This window comes from Passer domesticus, chromosome 14 (genome assembly GCF_036417665.1).
Source record: "Passer domesticus isolate bPasDom1 chromosome 14, bPasDom1.hap1, whole genome shotgun sequence".
In the NCBI taxonomy this organism is placed as follows: Eukaryota; Metazoa; Chordata; class Aves; order Passeriformes; family Passeridae; genus Passer; species Passer domesticus.
In genome coordinates this window covers 17817503-17842785 of record NC_087487.1, presented here as the reverse complement: position 1 = coordinate 17842785, position 25283 = coordinate 17817503, and the positions used below count along the sequence as shown (strand labels likewise).

Sequence of the window (25283 nt, the reverse complement as noted above, 5' to 3'; positions counted from 1 at the left end):
ACAAGATATAACTTGCAACTTAAAGGGTAAAATCTAGATTTATTGAAATACAGACATTATTTTCCCCTTGAGATGCTGTAAAAAATAAGTATGAAGGATTACATGACAAAAGAAAAGATGTTTTGAAAAGGTCAGAGTCACCTATTTAATTTATAAACATACATGTTAAATGTACATTTATAAACAGCATATGTTAATATTCTTCTCAAACTTTTTGTGAGGAGTCAAAGCATTAAAGATCACAACCCCTCAGGTTCCAAAAGGACCAAAGAGTAGCTTTGATTTTGCTTAAGTTCTCTTCTTATGGTGGGAATGTATGGACATGCCTAAGACATGAGGCACCCCCACATATAAGGTGAGTAAAGAACATTCCTGAGAACAAAGCCTTTGCCCTCATTAACTTAAAAACTTGACAATTGAAAATTTATATACAAAACTGTGCTGTAGACAAGTTACAGTAGAACTGTAGTATTTCCTGATGCAATATGACAAGTAAGGCTCTCTCACCAAACTCATTGCAGTGCCCAGACCGTTTGAAATTGCTGATAAAAATCTCCCTTCTGTGTAGAGGCGTTTTTGCCCATGACCATTTGTTTTACCCTTGTCAGTTCCTGTCCAGAAGGGTGCAGCAGTGCCAGCACTTTGTGACAAGAAGCCCTTAGGTTGCATCTGCCTTCTCTCAGCAGCACAGAAGTGTTTCTCCTGTGGCTGTGAGACCAGCCGAGGATGCTCCTGGTGTTACATTGCTGTGCACTTCCGTGGAGAGGTGGGGTCTGCATTTGCTTTTTTCCTGATACTTTCTGTAAGAGAGAATGATCTGCTGCACAGAACAATAGAGCCGTGGCAGGATCTGTTCACTTATCAAACCTAAGAGAAAGAGATTACATGTAGTGGAAGCAAGGGGGCAGAGCAGGTGCTTTCAGCCCTTGTGAGTTGGCTTCGCTGAAGTTTTCCTCTGTGTATGTTGTCTAAGCACAGAATTTGGGTAAATTAATTCAAATCATGCTCAGTGTGCATTATTTGAAGGAAGACAAAAGTATTACCTGCTAAGTCTCTTCTCCCAATCCCCACCAGGCCTTCATACAGTCCCTTGATTGGATTTTCTCCTGCAGTGATCACACCATGGAGCCAGATCAGCAACATTCTGTGGCCGTGTTCCCTGTAGCTTTTAGTGCCTGGCGGGATCAAACCACAGATGAAATCCCACACTCACTGCTCTGGTGGGTTTGCACACCCCTCCCTCCTTTCTGGATTTTACTAGGGGGCTGTAAAGCATGGTTTTAATTCCTGGTTGTGATGTGACTGCTGGATTTATGTGGAACTTAACAGAGTGGCTATGGCTGAGCTTGGGCTTGTTGCACAGCCTTTCATGGCAATAGTTTCTGTCTTCAGAGCACAGCCTGGCCCCTTGCTCATCATCCAAACTACAGAGTTCTTGACACAGCCAGAACTATCAGTGATCTGTTACTGACCCTCGGACCCTGCTTCTGCTAATATTTTTCTTAAATTCTGAAGAATTCACTGCCTTCCTGTTACTCAAAAGAAAAAAGTAAACCCAGCAAGTTTCTTGTGTTCTGTAGAACAAGAATTGTAGCAAGAACTCACAAGCCTGCCAAATGTCTCCTAAGGAGTGAGTAAAGAACCACTAATTCCCCTGCTTGCGTGCTTTATTCCTAGACAAATTACAGTGTGTAGGTAATTCCACATTCAGTAAAACCAGAATTTTTAACCTAATCTTTTAGTTGCTTCAAATAAACCAACTGGTTTTCTTCATGCTTTGCTCTTACTGCAGCTTTATCTCCTAGAAACAAAGTGCAAGGAAAGAAAGGAAAATACCTGGGAAGCTTTTTTGTACCTGTCCATTGTTGCTCAATGGCCCTAATGTGGTCATCGGTGAATTTCCAGTAATGTGCCAGCTTCTTCCACTCCCCGGGTTTGAGGTACTTAGTGGCTAATCTCCACATGACTGAGCGAATGTGCTGTGTTTCCAGCCTGTGATCCTGCTTAAAGGTCAAGTCCTTTGCCACCCATGAGCTGGAGTCGCTGTTCAGGTTGACCTGCAGAGCCAGAACAGGGGTGCTGCAGCAGTGCCTGTGGTTCTGCAGCCTCCCACATCCCCAGCTCCGTGGGCCCTGTGAGTTATTTCTGGCACAGCTCCTTTTTTTTAATTCTCTTTATTATCATCTCTGTGCTCATCAGGGTTAAAACGCCATTAATGGCCACTTGGCTGTGGAAGCCCATGTGGATCACAATTTGCATTTCTTTTATCTGGGGTTTGGGCCAGAATCATTTAATTAAATCTGCTTCCCTACAACATCAGCTGTGCTCACAGTGCTTACATGCCAGGCTGCATGACATTCTCTAGGGCTGCATGGGAAGCCAATGCAAGGCTGATACACTGAGCATGACTCCCAAGCTGCACCTGAGCCACAGGCACATGCTCTCCTTTCCTCCCTTTGCTTCCCCCTCTGGAGCACTGCCATGGGAGGACAACCAAACTCTGAAGAACACGCAGGGGATGTGACATTGGGCTGTACTTTCACTCTGCTCAGCTTGGTCTGGGCACAGGCTTGGGGTAGGCAGGGTTTCAGAGGGGAGACTGGGGCTGAGAGGCTGCACTTTGAGGGAGAAGTTGTATGACTCCAACACGAGCTGTCTCCTTCCACTGCTGAAAAACTCTCAAAATCCCATTTTGGTGACCTGAGGCCAAGCATTTTTTCGCTCAAGTCCTTCAGCTTCTCCTTCTGGGAAAAGGAACTAATTCTATCCCTTTGGGAGCAGCTGTTAAGTAATTTTTGGAAACCCCTATTCTCAGCAGTGCTGCCTGGGATTTCTAACAGCAGAGGCCTTTTTAAACAAGGAAAGCCTTAAGTAGATGCTGTTGGCATGGTGAGGACTTCTGTTTTTCTTAAGTTAGGGGATGAAAATAGAGGTCAGGCTGTCACGGGATGTCCTGTATTTCTTTTTCTTTGACAGCTGGTATGTGGAGTCTCAATGGAGAGGAGAAAGCACAGGGGCTGCTCTGTAAGCTGCTCACCTTCTCCCACTTGTAAAATCGATCAGCTTTGATAATCATGTCCACCAAGATGATGTGATTGCCTCGGGCAGCAACATCCAGAGATGTTTTCCCTTGCTGAAATTAGAAAGGAAAAATGAGCTGTACCTTAGCAGGTACAATGTCCATGGCCACCCAGCATCTGCAGCAGCTGGCACATGGACTATTGAGGAATGCACCCACCAGGACCTGTTCTCCACCTGTGAACTTCAGATGTGAGCTGGTGTCAAGCTCCTGCACTCAGGGCATGGGGAGTGGCTTTCCAGCCTCTGCAGCATCTCCTCTGTTGCTACAAGAGATCTGCCTATTTTGCAGGAGCCACTGGAAAAGCTGCAACCCACCAACTGGAAAAGCTGCAACCCACCAACATGAGAGCAACCATCAGAGAACCAGCTCAGCCCTGCAGTCCAAGGTATTTTATAGCCTTTTGCACAGCAGGTTTGCTGACACATGAAACCAAAGTGATTTATACAACCTCATTAACTTTACAGGCTCCAGATACACATGATTAAAAATGGTCTCCTAGGAGAAGCACAGGCTGATGAGACTATGAAAATGTGGCTATGTTCCTTTCATGAATATGATTTTGGATTGGGCAGGGGGAGATTTGTATTTCTATCTAAAAACAGAATGCAGAAAAGAACGAGACTTGAAAGTTGCATGAAGGCAAGTGAGCCAACCCAGGCACCAGGCATAACAGGAAGAACATGTGAGCAGAAACCCAATTTCATACAGGAAAGTGTTAATGTGCCCCCTGTGCTGAGTGTCACTGCAGTTCCACAGTGCTGGAAGGTGACAAACATCCACCACAGCTGAAGGCCAGTTCAGCCAGGTGGCTTCAGGTCTGCACTTGCTCTATCCCAATGCAAATGGCAAACAATATTTTAATCCCTGCCCAAGGGCTTCCAGAATTTTTGGGCACAGACTACATTTTCAGGGCTCTTGAAATTCATTCTGTTGGTTTTACTAGATGCCAAAAGTCCCAGAACTGTGCCAGATCTATACCAAACAGATCCTTTCAACCTATTAAAATATATGGGCTGTAATTTTTCAGGTATATTACTTACCATTATTTGAGGAAATCTTTGCTACTACTGTTCATGATAGTACAAGTAGAAGGAACTAGAACAACTTTGAGAAAGAAAGAGTTGTTCATTGTGTTATCTATTTTCTACCTGTCTAAGAACCAGTCACTTCTTTCCTGGAAAACACATCAAAATAACCTATTCAGCTGTGTTTTAAGGGCTTATCTTTGGAAATATCCAAATTTGAATATTACTATCCTTCCTTGAAAATTACAAAAAACATTAGCGAAGACCATTCATCTATATTTTCCCTCCATACTTCCACAGAACCTGTTTCACCCATGGAGACCTTTACCTTGTCTGTTAGCTTCAGATTAACTCCTGCAATGAGAATCATCTCAGCAATGTCCTGCCTGCCGTGCTCTGCAGCGATGTGGAGTGAGGTCTGCTGCCTCTGCAGAAGGAGGGAGAAAGGGCTACACTTCAGAAAAGGACAAGTGTGAGGCTGGAAGGACAGAACACTACCAGGAGGAGCTTGGGACTGTTTAATGGAAACCAGTAAAACTGAATATAAATGTGTCAATTTTACAGTATCATCAGTAGAGAACATCACTACAAGTATGAGGATTAAACAAAACAAGCTACACAAAGCCCCTCATTCAGAAAATTACAGTTTGGTGAGACAACCAGCTACCTCCAGGCTTGCCTCCAATTCTCAGCCCTCCAAACATTTTGCAGAATACATTCCATCTTGAAATTCCTCCTACCTGCTTTCAGCAAGGACGAGAGAGCCTGACTGTGCAATGTTGCAGGGGACACAGCACTGCCCTCATGTTGAACACCCTCAAGTGATTACCTCACTGCAAAACTTAGAATATTTTCACAGGTTTCACATTTCCTAAGCTGCACTTCCAGGTTCTCCACACTTTAAAGCACTCCTCTTTAATCCTGTCCCCAAGGTGATAAAATCCCCATGAAACGGGTTCACATTTCAAACACAAAGAACAGGAGCTGCAGTCTTACATTATCTGGAATGTCAAGGTCACACTCTGCACTGATGAAGAGCTTCACCATGGCTGGGAAGTTCTGCAGGACTGCGATGTGCATTGCTGATGCATTTTGCTGTGGAAAGAAGATCCTGCACTTAGGGAGAGCTTAGCTCACAGCAGTGAAAGGACCATGCTGTGCCCAGCACATCCTGTTCTATCACAGCTGCCAGTCTGCACTGGGGGCTGGTGGGGATACTGCACTAGTACTGCAGTAGTCTCCATGGGTGAAACTACTTCCAGAGTCACTCTGTGCTCTTGAGCAGCTCCATGAACTGGCTTTACCCTTTTTGTTAGTGGTGACAGCACTGAGAGGGACTCACATGATTGAGAGCATCCGTGTGGATTCCTGCATCCATGAGGATCCTGGCTATCTCCTCATAGCCGTGCAGTGCTGCATAATGAAGGCAGTTCATCTTTTTCTGAGAGGGAAGTCAGAAGAGAGGAGTGTTACTCAGGGATTCTTCCCAGAGGCTGCAGTTATTACAGACTACCCACAAAGAGCTCCCTGCTCCCTCCTGCAAGAGTCCTATGGCCCAGCTCTGACAAATTCCTGGAGATTGTCTCCAGCCAAACCAGTCCCAGGGAGCTTCACCTGCCTCTTTGTACAAAACCACGTTTACCTTCCTCTAAACTCCCTGTGCTATTCCTGAATGCAGGGCTCCACATGACCTCTGTCTCTAATGGGTGACCTGGGAAGCCACAGGTCTGGGCATAAATCCACAAAGTAGGGTTTGGGAATGGAATCACCACCATGGAGCTAACCTGGGTTTGGGCATTGACATCAGCACCCATTTCCACGAGCAGCTTCACACAGTGGCTGTGTCCCCCCTCAGCAGCCAGGTGCAGAGCCGTGAGTCCTTCCTGCACAAGGCAAGAAAGGACACAAGCAGCATTTCTGTAGACAAGGCCAAGACTGAGCAGCAGAATGAGTCACAGACTCTACCCCATCTTCTGAATCCATGACATGTTACAGTACCAGTTCTGAGGGCCAGGGATCTCCAGGTGATTGTTATGAAAATAGAGAACACAATTATCTGCCCTGGACATACCAGAGTACTGCTCTGTCCTGAATGTCACTAGCTGTGGGCCACAAGACAGACATTGTGTTCACCATCTTTCCTCCCCTCCAGCATATTAATAAACCAAAAAGGATTTCACATGGACAGTGAAGACAAAACATTTTCCTGGAATAGCCCAGAGACAGAATTTGAAACCTGTAACCCTCTATCACTGGTTTTCCCTTCTGAGGGCTGCAGCTCATTTCATTATAAGAAAACAGAAGCAAGCAAGCAGAATTCCTTAGTGATTTCATCTGGTTTTATTATTGCTCTTTGCACAAAGGGCAGCTCATGGGGGTAGACAAATGCTGCCAGTTACCACAGAAGGTCGCTCCCCCTTTCCTTCAGATCTTAATCACAATCAAATACACTTTTCAAAGATAGTAACCAAATAAGACTAAAAAAAATGCTGATAAACTTAATTGGGAGCATGCCCTGGAATAAATAACAGTGATACTAAGCCAATATTTGCTATCTAAGTCATTAACTGTGTTCCAGGCACATAATTTTCCAGAGCGGATCTGTCAAAAGAGAGATCTCAAACAGAAGGCCCATATGTTCAGGGACTAAGTCAATACTTTAAAGCACAGTGAAGTTTAGTTTAAAACACACTCAATAACCATTTAGGCACTTGAATGTACAAGGGTCAGGGAGAGAAAGGGAGATTAAATGGAGTGATAAGGTAGGTGTGCAGATACAGCAGGAAGAGAAGGCAACACTTTAAAGCCGGAAATTGGTCCAAGACGGATGTTGCCTTTCACTGATACTCTGCAAGTGTGACCTGCCTTTACCCACACAGGCTTTAGATAAAATCAGCTATTTTCTAGACCCATCCTGTCAATACTGGCTTTTCAGCCTGATAACTGTGGCAGGAGAGTATTTCTAGGGGGGAAAAGGGCAAAACTGATGTGGTTTTGATTTAATTTAAGTGTACTTACTGAGTTTTTTTCATCAAGGCCCACTCCGACATCTATAATCTTCTCCAGCACAGAGAGGTGTCCATTTTTAGCAGCTAAATGCAATGCTGTATTTTCTTCCTGAAAGTAAACATTACTTTATAAACATATGTCTCACAGGACTGAGTGTTCATATACCAACAACCTTGCACAGAGTATATCCAGTGTGGCTGAAAAGGAGGTTGTAACCAGTAGCACAAATATGAAGCAATCTTCCTACAGTTGCAGCATTGAGGGTAGAACCCCTCCTACCTTAAACTGGAGCATGGTCCACCAGGCTTGCTGTGTATCCTGCCTGAAAAGTCCTGGAGAGAAATCATGAACTAAGAAAGAAAATGGCTTGAAGTGGATAGGGAAGAAAAGCCCTGACATACCACAGCCATAGTAACAACTGTGGACAACTTGCCTGCCTGAGCCCCATCTGGAATTCTGTTCCCTGGTTTTCACATCCCCTAATCCTTGGACTTCACCTCCCTTGCATGAGGTTTTGTGCCCTTACCTTGTCTTTGGCACTGTGAGAACAACCCAGTCGAATGAGGAACTCCACCACCTCCATCTGCCCGTGCTCTGCGGCCAGGTGAAACGCTGTCCTGTCCATCTTTGGAAGGAAACAGAGAAACACAGTCCAAAAGGCTCAGAAAGCACTAGATCAGATCATCTGCTGCAAGAAGCTTGACCAGAGCCAGAATCCCCATCATCCCTAAGCTTACTCTGCAGGAAGAGTTCTGGGAGTAGTGTCTGACTCTGATTCTCTTTCCCAAGACCAAGGGCAACACTCCTGCTAAGCTCAGCACAGCAAGACCAGAATTCACAAAACAAAGCTGTGAAAAGCCTTTCTACCTTGTCTGTCTCATCCACACACATGTCCTCCAAGTCCTCCATGATGAACTCCATGACCTGGATGTGTCCCCTCTGAGCTGCACAGTGAAGCAGGTTCCTGCCATTCTGGAGAGGAGACAAAGGACTGCTCATTCAACAAGTCCAAGACTGTGGGACAGTCAGTCTCTTTTGACAAACTGCTCCTGTTAGCAAAGGCCCATTTCATCCTCCCTGCACCTCCAGGACTAAAATTCCTTATGCTGCAAACAGCAAGTTATGACTGAAATATTAATCCCCCTTTTCCCAGACAAGGTCTGGTTTAGAATACAAGGACTGCTGATTCACTCAACCCATTTCCCATTTCTGTAACACCTTCCACATCAGCACTGCACAAACATGAGGTGAGGAAGCTGTGTGCATCTCCAGAGCTCCAACTATTACACCTGCTTCAGGGATAAGTCCGAGTGCAGATGGCAGTCCCCAGAGCAGATGCTGTCACACACAACTGAGCTCACAGGTAAACCTCTGTCTAGAGCCAAGTGATGGATCCACATGGGGAGACCCTCACCCTATTGGCACGGTTAATCTTGGCTCCAGCATTGACAAGGATCTGCAGGACACGGAGGTGACCAAACCAGGCAGACAGGAGAAGAGCATTCATTCCAAACTGGGCAAAAAAGAAAAAAGATATTTACAGTTAAACTGCAGCCATCACCATCCCCAACCTGAGGGGAGCTGTCTTCTTAGCTTAATGAAGTTTTCGAAATCTGTTTCTCACTGGTATACATTTTAGTGGCACTTTCTCCAATTATTATTATTATTCCTGTCACAGATATTCATAGCAACTGAGCAGAGACCTGCTTTTTGGCATCTACTACCTATTTAATGGTGTGTATTAGCCTGGCTGTATGGGGGAGAGAAAACTTTTTGGCTGCCACTGTCATCCTACAAGACTCACCAACACAATCAGAAGAAGCCAAGCATCCCCATGCTCTATGGAAAACTTCACAGATTCTACCAGCCTATTCCAAGTCACTGTGCATGCAAGGAAAAAGCCAAAATACAGAGCACAAACACATGTGCCAACAAGGCTTGCTCCAGCCCCTTGCTCAGCAGCGTGCCGCCCTGTGCCACCCACCCAGGGCTAAGGTGCAGTCTGTAACTGCTGGCCTAGCACCCAGTCCCTTCGCTGCCCCAGCACTGAACACATCTGCAGCACATGCAAGGCACTGTGTACACTGTCTTCCTCATCCACGGGGACGTCGTGGTCCAGGAGCAGCCGCACAGCATCCACGCTCCCTGCTCCTGCAGCCCAGTGCAGGGCAGTCCGCTCTGCCTGCAAGGAAGGACAGAGGCAGGCAAGGCTGAGGTGTGCAGCGTGTGTGCATCCACCAGCCTTTCTGAAGGCTAAAATGTCCTCGGCCATCTATAGAGCCAGAGTTTCTCGCACTGTGCAGTTTTTTTTGGACACAGCTCTCTGTCTCTGCTCTCCTGCCAGGCAGAGAGGTGTCAGTCACCTTCTGCTCAGGAGCTGCAGTTCTGGACTACAATGACAGCACAGAGTGAAGAACATTGCTGACAATAAATGGACAGATTGAAACACTAGGGATGGGGGCAATCCTGTATCTACATGAACTTACTAGTCAACAGGGAAATCTCCACCAGAAACAGAGTTTGTCCCACAGTCTTACTGTACAGAGACAGCAAAATCAGAGCCTTTCATGGCAATCATATCTATCTGGCAATTGCAGCTTTCCAGTGTGGCCAGGATGATAGTTCTGGGGGTCTGAGTGTGTTGTGAAAACTCCATGCTTGCCACAGGCCCTATTTGGCACTGGGTGTTGTATTTTAAAGTTTTGACAAATTAAGCAGTTAATGAGAAGAGTAGCATTAAGGAGCTGCAGTTCTGCAACACGCCCCCAGCACTTCCTGCAGCGTGGAGGTGGAAAAACCCAGGACTTACATTGTTTTTGGCTTTGATGTCAACTCCTCTCCTGATGAGTTCCTCCATCCTGGCTGTATCATTTCGCTTCGCCGCATCATGGAACTCCTTCTCTGACTGAAGCACTGCAGCAGAGCAGAAGAGTGAGCATTAAACCAGTGCTGGCAAAGGGCATGGAGCAGCATGCCCCAACAAACCTCCCCTTCATCTCACCGGCCTCCGTGGCTTCAGGGAAGGATGACTGCAGAAAGATTCTTCCATCAAGAATGCCAGCCCTACTGATGTTGGCATGTTTGCTGGATTTATATTTCTACCACTGTTTCTCCTTCCCTGACTACCCCTGTGCCACATCAGTGCTCTTCCAGTCCTACCCACTTCTCTTCTAATTCAGTGTCTTTCTGTGCATGGATTTGCTCCAGCTGCAAAACCTTTTGATCCATGAGGTCCATGTCCTCTGGGCACCCTCTGAGGCCCAGAGTCAGTGTGAAGGCTCTGAGATGACACAGACCCTTTCCTCTATCCCTCCTTGCACCCACATGCCACTGCTCTGCAAGGAGGCCTTTGCACATGGTGCCCCTCCAGGCAACCTGAACCAGCCAAGCAGCACAAAACTGCCAGCCTGGCCTGTGATTAGTGTTGCATCTCTTAATAAACCGTGGCAGTTCTGCACATAATTTACCATGACTGGCAGTATTTGTCCTGCACAGTTAGGCACAATTTAAGAGTGTTTACTCTCCATGCTGGGCCTTGCCCCAGCAATCTTCTTCTTCATCAAATAAACCTTTCTGCCAAGAAACAAGAGCAAGGCTGTGACTGCCACAGCCCAACAGGGAGGCTCTGAAGACTTTTGTCAAGGCTGCTGTCGGCATTTGTTGGACTCAGTCTCTGTCCTAGGGCTTTTGGGGAATTCTTTCAAGAAGTGCTTGAGTCAGACCCTTAGCCTGTCACATCCTGCTGAAGAGCTGGCCCAGAGGCTCTGCTCTCTTCTACACTTCTCCAGAACCCAGGCTGCAGTTTGAGGGGCTCAATGCAACTTCAGTTTGTTCCAACACATCAACTGCATATTAACCACATGCCATACAAAAGGAATAAAACATATTATTGCTCCCATTCCACCTCATTTTCTCTGAGGGAGAAAACCAGGAGACTTGCTGCCTAAACAGCACAATTAATCTCTTTGGAGGACACAGAAGAAAGGCATCCCTACCGTGGACTCTTAGAGCAACAAAGGTATAACCTCATCCTCCAGTTTCCATTCAAACAAAAAGAACCTTCAAACAAAAAGAACTTTAGTTCAAGAAAAACACAAATAATACAAATTTTAATGCTAGACAGGATCATTCAATAGTGTGTTTATCCACTTAACACTAGACATGGTCACCTGAGAGTGTGAATTCAAGAGTGCTGGACCTGCTGCTACAATGAAGGCAGCAGGATTTGGACACTGATTTCTGCAAGAAACAGGGTTTCCTATACTGTATATTAAGACTCTCTTATCACCTTATCAGCTATGTTAACAGGATTGCATTTCACCCTGCATGGACCCTTCATTTGAGAGGAAATATCAAGAGACCTTGTGAAAAACACGCTGAGATTTTGTTAATTATTAACACCAATATCTACACACATAACACCTCCTTGTACAAGCATCTCCCTTCAGTGGAGTAAATCCTATGTTCCAATTAAGCAAATGCTGCTGACCCTGCTGTCCAGGTGACAGAAATGTTTTCTTACATTTTATGGACACACAAAGCATCATTTCCAAGACATGCCAAACCACCATAGTTATTCTTTGCAATAGCATTGAAGATGCAGTAACAAATCTGGCATCACTAAGGCTGTAGAAACCACAATTTATTTATTTTCAGCAACACATGAGTAACAGTTTGATGGTCTGAGTTTCCTACTTAAGACCCACAGCAGCTCTGGAAGTGTAAATGCACTCCTCATCATGGCATGCACCTGTCCAACAGCAACATTGCAGTGGATATTTAGCAGTGTTCCTTCTCTTTCGAGCTCAGATTCCAGGGTACTTCATAGCTTACTGAACAGGAATTCAGTTACTGAACAGGAATTCAGTTATCACAAACAGCATGGAAAACATTTTAAATTATTTACCCTCAATGCAATGCACCAACTCACAGGCAGTTTATTATGCAAGAGATGTAGAAAAGCAGCAACGGAGGAGAAAGACATGTAAAGAAACGTGCAAACCCCATCCACCGAACCCCACCTGGGGCTGCAGGGCACAAAGACAACTTGGGATGGGGACCGAGGGACCGAGGAGGCCAAAAACCCCAAGTGCGGGGTTATGTGCAGCATCTCAGCGGTGCAGGATGCTTTTGGACAACAGCAGTCCTGATTCACGGGTAGGTTTAACCACCTGCTTTGTTTCCGAGCGGATTTTCAGGTGTCCGGTTCTATTTCAGGGCATCCCGGCTCTGCCCCTCAGCCCCGCCGGCTCCCGCCCGCCCCTGCCACACGAACCCCCCTCACGGCGCTGGTCCCCCCGCCCTGCTGGGGCAGCCCCCGCCTCGGCCCCACTCACGGGTGTCGCCTTCCGACGCCAAGTCGTCCCCCATGTCGCGACAGAGCGGCCCCGCCGCCGCCGCCTCAGGGCGGGCTGAGGCGCGTCCCCGCCGCCTCAGAGCCGGCTGACAGGCGCGTCCCCGCCTCCCCGCGGGCCACCTCGCCGCCGCCGAGCTGCTCTTTTGCTGCTCTTTAAAGCAAAAGATCACAAAACAAGCCCGTTTCCCGGCAAGCACGGCATTTTCGGGCCGTCTGGGGAGGACTTGAGCGGGGACATCCAGCTGCCGCCATTTCGGCCAGGTGCCGCTCCTCACCTCAGCGTGGCTCTGCTGCTTCGAGGTGGTGGGTGGTTTAATTTAAAATTAATTTAATTCTGTTTCCAGAGCAATTTGGGAGGAGAGGGATTTCTAATCAGCAGGAAATACGGGGGGTTGTTTTTGTTTTCCGCTGAAAGCAAGGCTCAGGGATTGATGTTTCCTGGGAATGAGGTGCTCTTCTTACCACACATCCCTCAGCAGGTGCAGGAGGGGGAAAAAGAGCTTTTCCCTCAAAGTTTTAGTGAATTCCCCGGTTTCAGCGTCTGGGCTGCTTTTATCTTTTATTTTGTTCTCCATTTTGATCGTATGATGAGGAAGAAACCAGGGTGAGCTGATGTTGAGGGCATAACCAGATCTGTTTCTGTGGGTCCCTCACAGTACTCCCCCCTTGTAATACTGCTTCCATCTCTGGGAGATCCCAACATAAGAAGGGCATGGAGCAGCTGGAGCGAGTCCAGAGGAGGCCACAGAAATTCTCCAAGGGTTGGAGCACCTCTGCTCTGGAGCTAGACTGGGAGAGCTGGGGATGTTCAGCCTGGAGAAAAGACAGCTCTGGGGAGACCTTATATGAAGCCCCATCCCTGGAAGCATCCAAGGCCAGGTTGGGTGGGACTTGGAGCACCCTGGGATAGTGGAAGGTGTCCCTGCCCATGGAAGGTGGTGGAACTGGATGATCCTTAAGGTCCCCTCCAGCCGAGATCATTCTGTCATTCTTTGCTGCTGGTCTCAGAATAGGAGAGGTGACATCAGGTTTGTATCCCGTCCCTAGACCATGCTGGCCCACAGGTGGTCTTTGTCAGGACTCCCTGGAGAAGTCCCTCTGGAGAAGTATCTCTGTGTGTACCGCTGATTTTGGCTGTGAGCTCACTCTGATGCCTGTCACCACATGAGGGTGCCAGTGCTGTTCACCTGCCACGACTTCCTGCTCTAGCAGTAGGGTCCAGGGTGCAGATGGGGCTGTTCCCTGGGCTCGGGACAGTTTTGGGGTACATCCCGATCTCGGGGACCCTTGTGTGGATCCGTGCTGCTCCTGTGAGAGAGAGTGGGGCGTTTGGTGTGTTGGAAAATGAGGGTAAGCAGATAAGAAGAGACCCTCTGCTTCTCCAAACATGTCCCTCTGTGCTCACAGCTACACCAGAACTGTCTTCAGGGCAGGGAGACAATGGTTTCCATTTCATTCAAACCCATCACCGATGGATTCAGTAGCCAAGTGCTTGCTGATGCAGTTGGATCACTATGGCTTGGCCTGCCCAGCTGTGAAATGGAGAGGTGAACCCTAAGCTCTTGAACAAATGCAGAATGTGTGGAGGTTTATGGATAGCTGCTTCTCTCAGAGATTTGGATTTGTGTTTTGTTTGCCTTTTTTTCAAGCTGAAGTTTTTTTAAAAAAAAAGACACTCTCTCTGGTAGGAAAAGTGAACATAAGGTCTGTCTGGATAAAGGGGAAGCCTTTCTTTTGTATGGTAGCTTAGCGGGTAGAGCATCCTCCCCGAGGAAAGGGGAAAGCCGGGCTTGATCCTTGTTTCTGCCGGAGGGGAGATGCAAACCTCGGGCCACACAAGACCCCAGAGAGCCCCGCAAACAACGGGCTGCAAGCATGTCTGATGCGGAGAGTTGTTCTTGCTCCTTCCTGTTACTTTAAATAATTAATGATTTGATGGAGCAGGGAGTGGAGAAGGCAGGTGTCCTGTTTCCCTGGGGAGCAATCTGTGTGCCCGGCAAGACGGAGTCTTGCGCTTTCTCGATGAATATTTAAGTGTCTTCAGACAAACTGGAACGGCGCCAGCAGGAGTGACTGAGAAGGGCTGAGCCCTTCCCACTGGGTATCCCAGTGCCGGGGGGCTGGGGAAACAGCCCTGAATAGGGCAGGGAATAATCCCTGCTTGCACGGACTGTGGAGGTACTGTGCATCCCAGCCGTAGATGGGACCTCTGGCTCTTGCCAGCCTTTTGTTATGCTGTAAGAGATCCTTGGATGGAAAGCTGTCTGGATTTAAACTGCCACTGTTAATGTCATTGTCTTCCAGAGCTTGAATCAGCCAGGACTCATCACCCACGGCTCTCCTGCGGGTTAGTGCTGATCTCCGAGGAGGAACAGTGCAGATGCACTGAGAGTTCCCATCTGTTTGTGAGCTTGGATGTTTCCAGCAGGCAGAAAAAAAGGCAATGTAGGCAGTTCCTTCTGTCCTTCCCAAAGTGGTATGTGTTCAGGGGAGGAAGGGACCACGACTTTCTGCTGATATTAAGTACAAAATGCTCTGACAATTTATTAACGACACTGAACATTCGCCTGGTGATCCATTTATTAGCTAACAGACCTGAAACAGCTCTTGGATTTTTCCACTAATGTTGTAGCACAAAGAATGACAGGGGGAGGTGGTAATTTGACCCCTTTTTGCAAAATATTCCAGACATTGACCCCATCTTCAGGATGGTATTAAAATCTTCGACTTTATTTCACTTGACGAATAATTTTAGCTGAGCCAGCTTTGTGCTCTTTCCCACTTAGAAGTGAAGCTCTCTGTCAGAGAATTTTGTGCTCTTATTTTGTATGCACAGTTTTTAGGTACTGCTTTAGGATAATCATTATTTTTTATCACATTCAAAAATAATGAGCCAGGCTGTTTAAATCTGTGTAATTTTAAAATGTGCCTCTGTTAGCTCCCTGGTTTAGTTGTATACAGTGTGATTTTCAAGCCAGTCAGATTTGCAGTTAGCCATGTAATACAGCCCACAAACCAGTATGTGTTTATGCAGAAACAGTTGCTTACCTAGAGGTTTAGCAAATTGGGCTTTAATTTATAATCTTCCTTTGGAAGCAAAACTGGAAGGTGACTCCTCCTGCCTGCAGCTGCCTGTAATTTGGGAAGCCAAGCTTCTGCTTCTCTGGAGCTGCCCATAGCAGGAGAGCCTGGTGTGAGGAACAGCCTCCATCCTTGGAGGATTGTCATTTTTGGCATGTGCTGCCACAGATGGAAATTGAATATTGCATGGGAGAGGGGATGACCACGTTCCTCTTTCAGTGCTGACGGACTGTTTTTACGTGACAGGGTGTCAAACTGCCCAGTGTGCTGAGATAGCAACCATGGGCTCTGCCTGGCAGCACCTGAGCCAGACCTTTGGGCCCTGTGGTATACAGCTGCCATTGATGAGGAATTGTGTTTGTGCTTCTTTATGTCCCTGCTGTGAGTATTCACAAGGGACCAACCATGCCAGTTCTGTGCTCGTTCAGATACGTCCCATTAGAATGGAATACACGTTACAGCTCTGGCTACATGGCTTCATGTGTGGCTCCAGCTTATTTATTTTTTGTCTGAGTTTGGCTTTTAGTTGTTCTGTAGACTAGGTTATTTTTGGTGCTTTCTTTGATAACTCTGTTCCTGTGACATGCTGCGGAGCCAGAACTCCTCTGGGAACATCCCAGAAATGCACACAAACATCAGCCCTGTAGCTTCTAACACTCAACATACGGAGCTTTCAGAAGCCTGGACACCTAACGGGACTCCACAAACCCACTCTGGAAGCCTGAAAAGGGTTCCAGCAGTTTCCTCAAAGGCTGCATTCATTTCCTTGCAAGGCTTCCACAGAGGAACAGCTTGTTAGAGGGACCTGTGGAGCTTGGAAGCTTTGCCAATAATAATTCAGGCCCAATTCTGAAGTCAAATATTTAGCTAAACAGAGACTGTCTGATGACTGGATTAAACACAGACTGCATCTGAGTGAGCTCGACATTTCAGGTTTTTGTCAGTGTCCATTTCAGGAGCCCATAATTCCATTTTTCCTGTCTTCCCAGACTCGGCTCCTGCTGTGTAGTGTTTCAGACAGCACAGAATGAGGTATTTCAGCAGAGCTGTTCCTCCTAGCTCAGGAAGCAGCCTGAATCACAAAGTGATGTTCTTTGCTTTAGGCTTAGGAATAATCCAGTATTATGGGATTGGGAGGAAATCATGTTAGAGAAACTGAAGGGTTTGTTTGTTTGTTGGTAAGAAAAAGTCTCAAGGAACCAGGCAGAGATGTCAGACAGGGAGCTGGTGAGTGAGCCTTGCCAGTGTGCTGCATGGTGCTGACACAGATAGCTCAGTCCATATTAACAGCAACTGGAAGTTTGAGCTGGTGATTTGGCACTTCCCTCTCCTGTCACTCTCACTTCCCAAAGCCGATAGGCCTTTAAATCCCTTGTAAAGATAAATGAGCTTAAGCTTCTATGTAGCTCTGAAAGTGAAGCTTACATGTAATTAGCACTGTGGCAGGGGTTGTTCCTGACCATCAGACCACTCCTGTCGATCCCTGGCCTCCACATGGAGCTTACTGACATATGGCCACTACATCTTCCAACTCATTATATTCTCCTTCCAGCTGTGGAGAATTGGGCTCACATCTATCCTGCAGGAGTACATGAGAGGCAAAAAACCACCTCCCCAGTATCTTTTCTATCTGAATGATACCTTAGAAATAACTGTAGGAGAAAAAATTGGTTATTTGTGTGATGCTTGGCTGAGGGAGGTCTATATGAGCCCATTGTGTTCAGACTTTCTTAGTGCCTGAGGACCAGGTTTGACCAGTAGCTGGGAGATTACTGGTTTGACAGCCTGTGTCTCATGGTGCTGATCAGGTAGCAGTGGGCATTGTGTCTGTGCTTTGAACTGTTTGCCTTACTGGAATCACAGAACCTGGTCTTTCAAAGCCAGGAATGTAACAGTAGTATGGTCTTAAAACATCTACTGTATGACCAAAAGCAAATGTAGCAGGAAAGGATCTAAAGGCAGAATATTCTTTCTTGAATTTAAGAAGAGAAATGGTGTGATGGAGCTGGAGTCACTGCGCTCCCTCGTTTGAATGTGATGGTTAACTGAGCAAGTGTTTGGTTATGGGAGGTGGGAACGGCTGCCTCCTATAAACCAAGCTATAATCGGGACACTGAATCCTAATCCCCTCACTGACGTGCCTGCAGGCAATGTTTTTATTCTCACTTTACTGCATGTGTAAAAAGAGGGAGGATCCTCTGCTTCCTGGGCCTCTGAGGATTGTCTGGCTCCTAAAGGCAATCTCTCCCTGTTATTTTCGAGACAAAAGTGCAGCTGAAATGTAGGATCTTTTAACCATAAACCCAAAGTGCTAAACCTACTTCCAGAGGCACAGCCCTGAGCTGCTTTTATGCCTTGCTGAAGGACTCAGTGCAAAACTTGAAGTGAAACAGAAAATTGTGTTTGAGGATTTAATAAAAGCTAAGTGGAAGCAAAGGGTTGCTCAGTGATGCCATTGCTCCCTTCTAGTCTGACCCCCATGCAGTCCAACAGGAGCAGGCAAGCACAGTGCAGCTTTGGAAGTGTTTCATTTCTGTCCCTCAGCAATATTCTTCCAGAGCCCAAAACATCTGTCTCTGCCTCCAGCCACATGCAAGTGCACCGAGAGTGTTTTGTTCCAAGCCTAATGAGTAATTTTATGGTCTTGGAATTGGAGGCAGGGGGAGGGGGCTGGGACAGCAGCCGAAATCATGTGTTCTGCAAGGAGCTGTGCTGATGTCAAATTGTAGCCTGATGATTTTTACTTTACTGCAGCCCACCAGGCTTCCCTTTAAAGTCCTCTGCTGGAGTTGCTGGTGATCATGCTCTGACATGGGTTTCTGCATTCCCAGAGCTTCTTCACTGCTGGGCTCAACAAGCAACATGGAAAATAATGACACCAGTGGAGAGGAGGTGGGGGAGCTCAGCTGGGCGTCAGCTCCGCTCTGTGTGTGGAGAGAGCACACGTGAATGCAGACAGCACACTTTGCCTATCCTGCCTCTGGCTTCAGTGCTCAGGAGGGATGAGAGAACAAACAACCCCGGGCAGATGTGTAATCACATCACTCAGGTGTTGAGCAGATGGTGCTGAGATGTGGTGAGACACGTGGTCTGAGAACAGGTACAGAATGAACTGACTCAAATTGTCACTGATATCAGCAGCGTTTTAAAGCACAACCCCAGCTTTCTCTTTGAGAAGGACAGGGTTATCTGTAGAGAGAGATAATCTGTACACAGCACAGGAAACAGAAGGCAGATGTTGTCATATGTTTATCATATATTTCCACCATGAGGTCTTCCTTTGGGACAGGTTTGCAGATCCTAGGCCCTGGAGCAGGACTTGCACATGGAGGGACCATGCTGTGTTTATCCAGGGCAGATTATACAGAGCTCTTCCTCCACCTGCCCAAGTTCTCTTGGTCTGAAAAGCAAGTTTATATTCACTCACTGTGACTCAGCCATAGAGTCTGACTCATTTTCTTGCTGTTACTCATAGAAAAGAAAAGCCAAATGGCAACCAGTCTGTGCCTGTAGCCACCTGTAATTCTCCAGCTTTCTGCTGTTTTGTTCTGGATGAGTTTCTGCTTACTGACACTAACACACTTACCTTGCTGAAGCTTTTAATACTTCTTTCTACAGAGGAAGACTGATTAGAAAATAAAATTTTCTGCCCCTAAAGCAAAGAGGAAGTGTGCTGAATCTCCATGGCTGCTTGTGGAGTTCCTGAAATGGGACTATTTCAAGTGGACACTTCACAAAGATAGTAACAGGATGGGACCAGATGGAGCAACCACCAGGCAGAACTGGGAGCAGCTGCAGAATTGCTGCAGCTCGTGAGCTGACCTCTGTGGTCTGGAGGAGGTTGCTGGTGGTCTGTCTCTTAAAGCTGCTCAGTACTAGGAGCTCCTACTTCCAGCAGTGATAACGTTTTGGTCACCAGAAATCTGTCTCACCTACTCTCTGGCTGGACTCCCTCCTGCAATGGAAGAACTTGAGCTGCTTGGAGTTGTGTGGGCTGCCAGTCCTCAAAGAAAGGGATGGTGTTTTACTCTGTGTAAGCCTCTGTTGCACTGCCAGCTCAGGAGTCTCTGCTCATTTCAGACCTGGCTGTTGCTCACTTGCACATATTTTGTCCTCTCATCAGGGTGCAGGGGAACACCAGTCTCTGTTTCCTTCTCTTGCAGTGTGATAGGTCACTTATTCTGTGCTAGAGTCCAGAGGAGCATGAGTCAGAGTTGAAAACCTCACCCAAGAGAGGCTTTAGCTGCGAGGTGGGAATTGGTGCCTCCCATTACAGCTGGGCCAAACCCAGCCTTGCCCATTTCAGCTTCATTCCATGTAAAAGCTGCACAAGAGAGCACAGTGCAAAGCTCCAGGTGGGTGGGCTGTCCAGAGGACAAGGAGGTATCCTGGGTATGGAGCAGGGCTATGTTAGAGCTAAGGCAGTTTCCTCTTGATTATGGGAAGCTGGTCATCAGGCTGAGTCTTCCAGAGGGGAATTTGGCCTTCAACCTGGCTCTACCTTCCCAGCAGCCTGCTGCTGGGTGGGAGGCCACCATGGGGATCTGCTCTTTTCATCATTCTCCTGGATCCCATCTTACGAGTTTTGATAAGAATTGTTCCACAAACTCTCAAATGAAAACCTGGGATTTTGGTTATTTTCTGATGGAAAAATATTTAATTGGCAATATTTTTTGGCACACTTTCAGCTGGCGCACTGCCTTCCCCTCTCTGAAAATATTGCTCATTTTGAGTGCAAATGCTTCTTGTGACTGTTTTTTGGTTTTTTTGATTGCAGTCCCTCACTTGGGTTTCTTTTTGCCTCAAGCAGATGATGGGAGTTGACCTCTTGTTACCTGGCACTGAGGTGACCCCCTGGGGCTGCCTGCGTGTCCTGCTGCCCTTCATGGCAGAGCATGGCAGAGAGAGGCTGCAGTAGCTGTGGCATGTGGGGAGCAGGCACTGCCCTGCTGCTCCTGGCTGTCTGCTCTTAATACCCGCCACCGCCCCAGCTCTGGCAGCCGTGCTTGCAAAAAGCTCTGCGGGCAGTGGAAGTGAGCTGGTTTCTTCATGACAATGTAGTTATCCTTTTAAGGGAAAATTCCCTCCGGGAGCCAACCCTCAATTACCTCCTGCTCCAGTGCCTTCTTGCTGGAGATGGCTTGTAACACAGCTGAGTTACAGCCCCAGGAACTCAGCTGAGTGCCCAACCGCTTGGAAAAAAAATCATAATTAAACTCTGTTGGCCTCTGTTGGTTGCTGAATCTAGAAATTGGGGTCAGAACCCAGTGGCTGGCTCTCCTCATCAGTGCATTTGTGCAGAACCAATCTGATGATGCTACATCTTCAAACCCAGATGCTTTCTATTCCCAGGGTATTTCTGGCATGTTCAGACCCCCGTGTGCTTGTTCTTCCCTAAAGCAGTTTGTTGCAATATTTGGGAGCTCTAGATAGGACAAGACTGGTGATAATTAACCAATGCAAGTATCTGCTGAATGCCAGGAAACTGGGGTAGGCAGTGGCTGCATTTCAATTTGCTGTTATTCACTGTGGTGAATGGGAAGGGTCCTCCAAGGGTCTTGATTTGGAGGCTGAACAATTCCTTCTGTTCTGCTGACGTGTCTCACAGTCTAACCAGGATGGGGCTGCTGTGGATGTTGCCCTCTGCCTCTGTCTCAATGAGCAGAACAGGAGCTGTAGAGAACAGCCTGTGCTCCTTCTATTCTATAGGAGTGGTGGCCTTGGCTGCAAGCCCCCAGATTTACATCTCTTGTGTTTAGTGCTGAAAATACTTTGATTCCAAACAAGCGGCTTACTAGAAGAACATGACATTCTTAAATGCAAACTTGGTACAGGAATGAGACCAGACTCCTTATTGACGTTCTGGGGATTCCTTTTGATGTCTGCAAATTTACTGGGATTGTGTGGGCATTTTATTTCATTTAAAAAACCAACCCCGTACCTGTGCAGCTGCTGTTGTCTTGAGACAAAATAAATGACCATAGCTCGTGGACTGCCTGGATCATCTCAGAATTAAACAATGCCCCTTTGAGGAGCAGGAGGAGCCAGGCTGGAACCTTGTGCCTCATTTTCAATAAAATGATCGGGAATCCTACTTTGCCTAGATCGGACTGAAAAAGCTTTCACATCTTCTCAGCTTTCCCAAGGGCTTAATTTTTCTTCCCTTTACCTAGAGCAAGGAAAAACATTTTTAAAATTTTAAAACTTTTGTGAGAAAACAAGAAGCAATCACGAGTTCCATCAAAATACGTAATTTCATATTTTAAAAAATGCTTGGGTTAGTTACTTAAGAAATTGTAAGCCAAAGTGTTGAAATCATGTTTTCCAGCTGCAGAGCAAAATTGTCACCTTTTGAAATGTCAGCTTCTCAAAATTATTTTTTGTAGTTTTTTAACCAGCACACCTTTCCATATCTGCAGTCCTCTGATAACAGCCTGGCATTTCTGTTTTGACCTGAAAATGTTTTGCCAGAAAATTTCTCACCAGCAACTCCCATGAGGCCCTGATTCCACCCTGGAAAGTTTTGAACCCACCTGGATGGAAGAGCAGAAGTGTGGCTAAGCTGAGAGCAGTCCTGCCTTTTGAATACATGACTATTGCTTGCACTGCTGACCTTTCACAAATTCATTAGCTCTTGGCCATGGAAAACAAGTGGAATATATTTGCCTTGCTCAGGAAATTCAATACATGCTGTTGAAAATTCAGCGTTGCTCCAGAGAAAGAACCTGTCAAAAGCTCTGTGGTTGGAGAGAAAGGTTATGCATGGGCTGGGCTATCTCCTGTGATCTCCCGTATGACATCTGGCCATGTTTTTTCCTTTGAGCTTCTCCTCACCAGTCTCTTGCAAAGCTGTACAATACATGAAGAGCTGGGCAGTGCTTTGCTGTCATGGTGATGTGGTCTAAACAAACCCAGAAGACTTTGCCAGCATTTCAAAACTCACTTCTTGTTGCAAATGAAACAGCTGAGGAACTTGCAGTTTTGTTTGCACAGATCCTTGCCCAGTTAGTCACGCTGGCTTGCATATCTCTTGGACTTCGGGAGATCTTCTCATGTTTTATCAGTTTCAGTGATAAATATCCCAGTGTGTGCTGGTGTGCTAGATAACTTGTATCTAAAACAGATTAGGATTTGTCCTCTAAGAAACATTTCTTTCTGTGCAAGGCACGTTTCTCTGGAAGGAAAAAATATTTTTCCTCCAAACTTAGAGTTTTTGTGGAGTGGAAAAGGAAAAATATTAATATCGTTAAGAACTTCACAAGCATCTGAAACTATTTAGAGGGAGACCAAGAGGGAATTAAATGTTTCAATAAAGGGTAAAGGAAAGTCAGTTATCAGCATTCAAATATCCTCATTTCTGGATATGTCCTGCTGTGTAGTTCTGTGGGGAAGGAGAGTTTGAATCTGTTTGCATTGCATAAATGTCATATCCTTACCCATGAATGACAGCTTGTACTTGGCATTGCATTCCCACGTCTTGCCCTCTTCCTGCCTCTGACCTCCTCTCCTGATAGTCTCTGCTCCACATGGCTTTGTCTTTTCCCCCAGAATATCTCCAAAATATTTCGAGTTCTTATTTCTTGTTTTAAATGAACAATATCTTTCATATCATATATCATAGATATATACAGTATTTTTATAGTATGTCTTATCCACTTAAGGCCTGGGAATACAAGTTCTTTAACTGTCATATTGTCCAAAACAAGCAGAATTTGGAGGTTCAGCCCAATCCCTGTTAAGGGTTACAAAAGTCATCAAAGGACAAGTTCTCAGAATTGGCTTTGTTTGTTTGTTTTCTTCTGTTTTTAGAGGCACTTCATGTGGTCATTGGATATTCTGGTTATTCAATGTTTATTGCAAAATGTCACTAGTTCACCGACTAAAAATAAAAATATCTGCTGCAGGAGAGTGGGTTTGGAGCCCACCTCTTCAATGTTCTGTGCCTTTGCCTTCATTCTGTAGGGTGAGAGGCTCTGTCATCTCTCCTGGGTGCATCACAAGGCAAAATTAATTCATGGCTACAAAACACCTTTAGGTCTTTGTACTGGAAGACACTATAAAAAAACCACCACTAGTTCTAGCTTTGAACATTTTGATGCCTTTAATTCATTTATTTTGAGCTAGTAATTTTAAAATTCATTTTAAGAATGCCCATGTTCTGAAGCACAAACATCCTTCATGAGCATGGGGTGGAAATAGGGAATGTAAAAATGGGGATTGTGGATGCAGGGGATGTAGAAACTGGATTGTGAATCTGACGACGGTGGGAGTAAGGATTTTCTTGGCAGCTGCACAACTAAAACTTTGGGAAAGTTTCTGTCAACACAGTTTTGAGCTTTCTAGAGCTTAGTTGTTCTGGCAGAGAAGGGGCATGAGATGGAAAAGTAAGGAAAGATGAGAACTGAAATGTAGACCAGAAGGAGAGGATCCATTTTGGGAGAGCAGACCAGGCTGAGGAGGTGTGAGCAGGTTCTGCAGGGGCACCACACTGATCATCTCACACATCTCACAAGTCCCCAGTGAGAGGAAAGCCAGGGTTAAAGACCTGAATAGCCTGTGAGGTTCATAATTCCTTGAGTCTGTTAATGTTTTGTAACATCTCCTACCAGTGGTTATCACAGGAGTATGGTGGCTTGTAGCTGTAAGGTAAGGCTCTAGAACACAGTGACTAAGTTTCCTGGAATAAATTAAGCACTGGCTTTTTGAAGTGTATGAATTTTCACAGCAAAACAAAACAGTGATCACCATTCTCTAAACACTGCGGGTACCTTTCCATCTACGAGTTTTATGAGTCTTAAACTGGAAAGGGGAAATGTTGGAGAGCTTCACTCTTGATGACTCATGTTTAAGATAAAACACGCTTTTTTTAATAGCAAGAATAATTCGTCATCAGTGTAGGCTAGCTCAGGCTGTAGTAAATCTTCTGGTCCCCTGGGACTGGAAGAGATCTTTCTACTCCTTTTCAGTAGAAAATTATTGAGTTCTCTAGGATCACAGTAAGGAATCCAGGAGCTGCATTGTCTGTTTCAGAGTTTATTGCACAAGACAGTCCCTTCAAACCAGTAAACCATAACTATCCATTGAATTAAGAGCAAGTCAGACAAATTATTCATATGACAATATTATGTATGTATCCTTTTGCATTTTTTAACATATTTTATTATTTCACGTAGTGCTAGACATTTCCCTTCATTATCAACACCAATTTCAGTCTGAAATATGATGTGTTGTGTGTTTTCTTATGAGAGAAGAACAGCATGCCTTTCTCTACAGTACATCTTCATAAATTACCCTGTGTTTTGGGGGTTCCTTTGAGGAACATCCCCTTTCCCAACAAGGGGTTAGAGGGTTTGCTAACCACAATTTTTTACCCAAATGAATGTTCTTATTGTGCAACAGGATGGCACGTACTCTTGCATGCTTTTCCCTGCTTCCTCGTGACTTTTGAAACTACTTCTTACCTACTTTTGTCCCATTTCTGACCTGTTATTCCAGAAGGGAAGCAGTAACTGTGATACCACCCCCTTCTCTTGCTGCAGCTTCCTGGCATCTGGGCAGAGGAACAAGGCTCTGGTGTTGCTCACCACGAAGGGAACGAGTGCTGAGTGGGCTCCACATTCTGCAGACACCACTGAGTCCACATGAAGGCGTTAAGAGCAGCCGAGCCAGCTCTGCTGGAGACTGCACTTGGTGAGGTGACACTTCCCACTGCTTTCCAGAAGGAAATCCT

At 46.1% G+C, this 25283-nt stretch overlaps 1 protein-coding gene and 1 long non-coding RNA gene across 7 annotated transcripts in view; one reads left to right on the top strand and one right to left on the bottom strand.

The window, feature by feature from the left end:
• Positions 1 to 19: 19 nt before the first annotated feature.
• On the bottom strand, positions 20 to 12637 carry ANKDD1A (ankyrin repeat and death domain containing 1A). 5 transcript variants are annotated; one of them, XM_064388732.1, is made up of 15 exons: positions 12453 to 12637; positions 9926 to 10029; positions 9200 to 9298; positions 8531 to 8629; positions 7984 to 8088; positions 7643 to 7741; positions 7126 to 7224; positions 5892 to 5990; positions 5450 to 5548; positions 5104 to 5202; positions 4436 to 4534; positions 3038 to 3133; positions 1856 to 2057; positions 1044 to 1175; positions 20 to 800 (listed from the first exon to the last, which is right to left on the bottom strand). In XM_064388732.1, exons 1-15 carry the CDS (start codon positions 12484 to 12486, stop codon positions 739 to 741), a joined length of 1527 nt encoding a protein of 508 aa, XP_064244802.1. In that variant the 5' UTR covers positions 12487 to 12637; the 3' UTR covers positions 20 to 738. The 5 variants fall into 5 exon arrangements, with proteins under 5 accessions (XP_064244802.1, XP_064244804.1, XP_064244800.1 ...); XM_064388734.1 differs by having other exon boundaries at positions 20 to 867; positions 12453 to 12607; XM_064388730.1 differs by lacking the exon at positions 5892 to 5990 and having other exon boundaries at positions 20 to 867.
• Positions 12637 to 25283, top strand: part of LOC135280640 (uncharacterized) — a 36663-nt gene continuing 24016 nt past the window's right edge. For both annotated transcript variants that reach the window (XR_010347507.1, XR_010347506.1), the window contains exons 1-3: positions 12637 to 12775; positions 14777 to 14948; positions 25093 to 25243. This is a non-coding gene — a long non-coding RNA (uncharacterized LOC135280640). The remainder of the gene's footprint in view (positions 12776 to 14776; positions 14949 to 25092; positions 25244 to 25283) is intronic.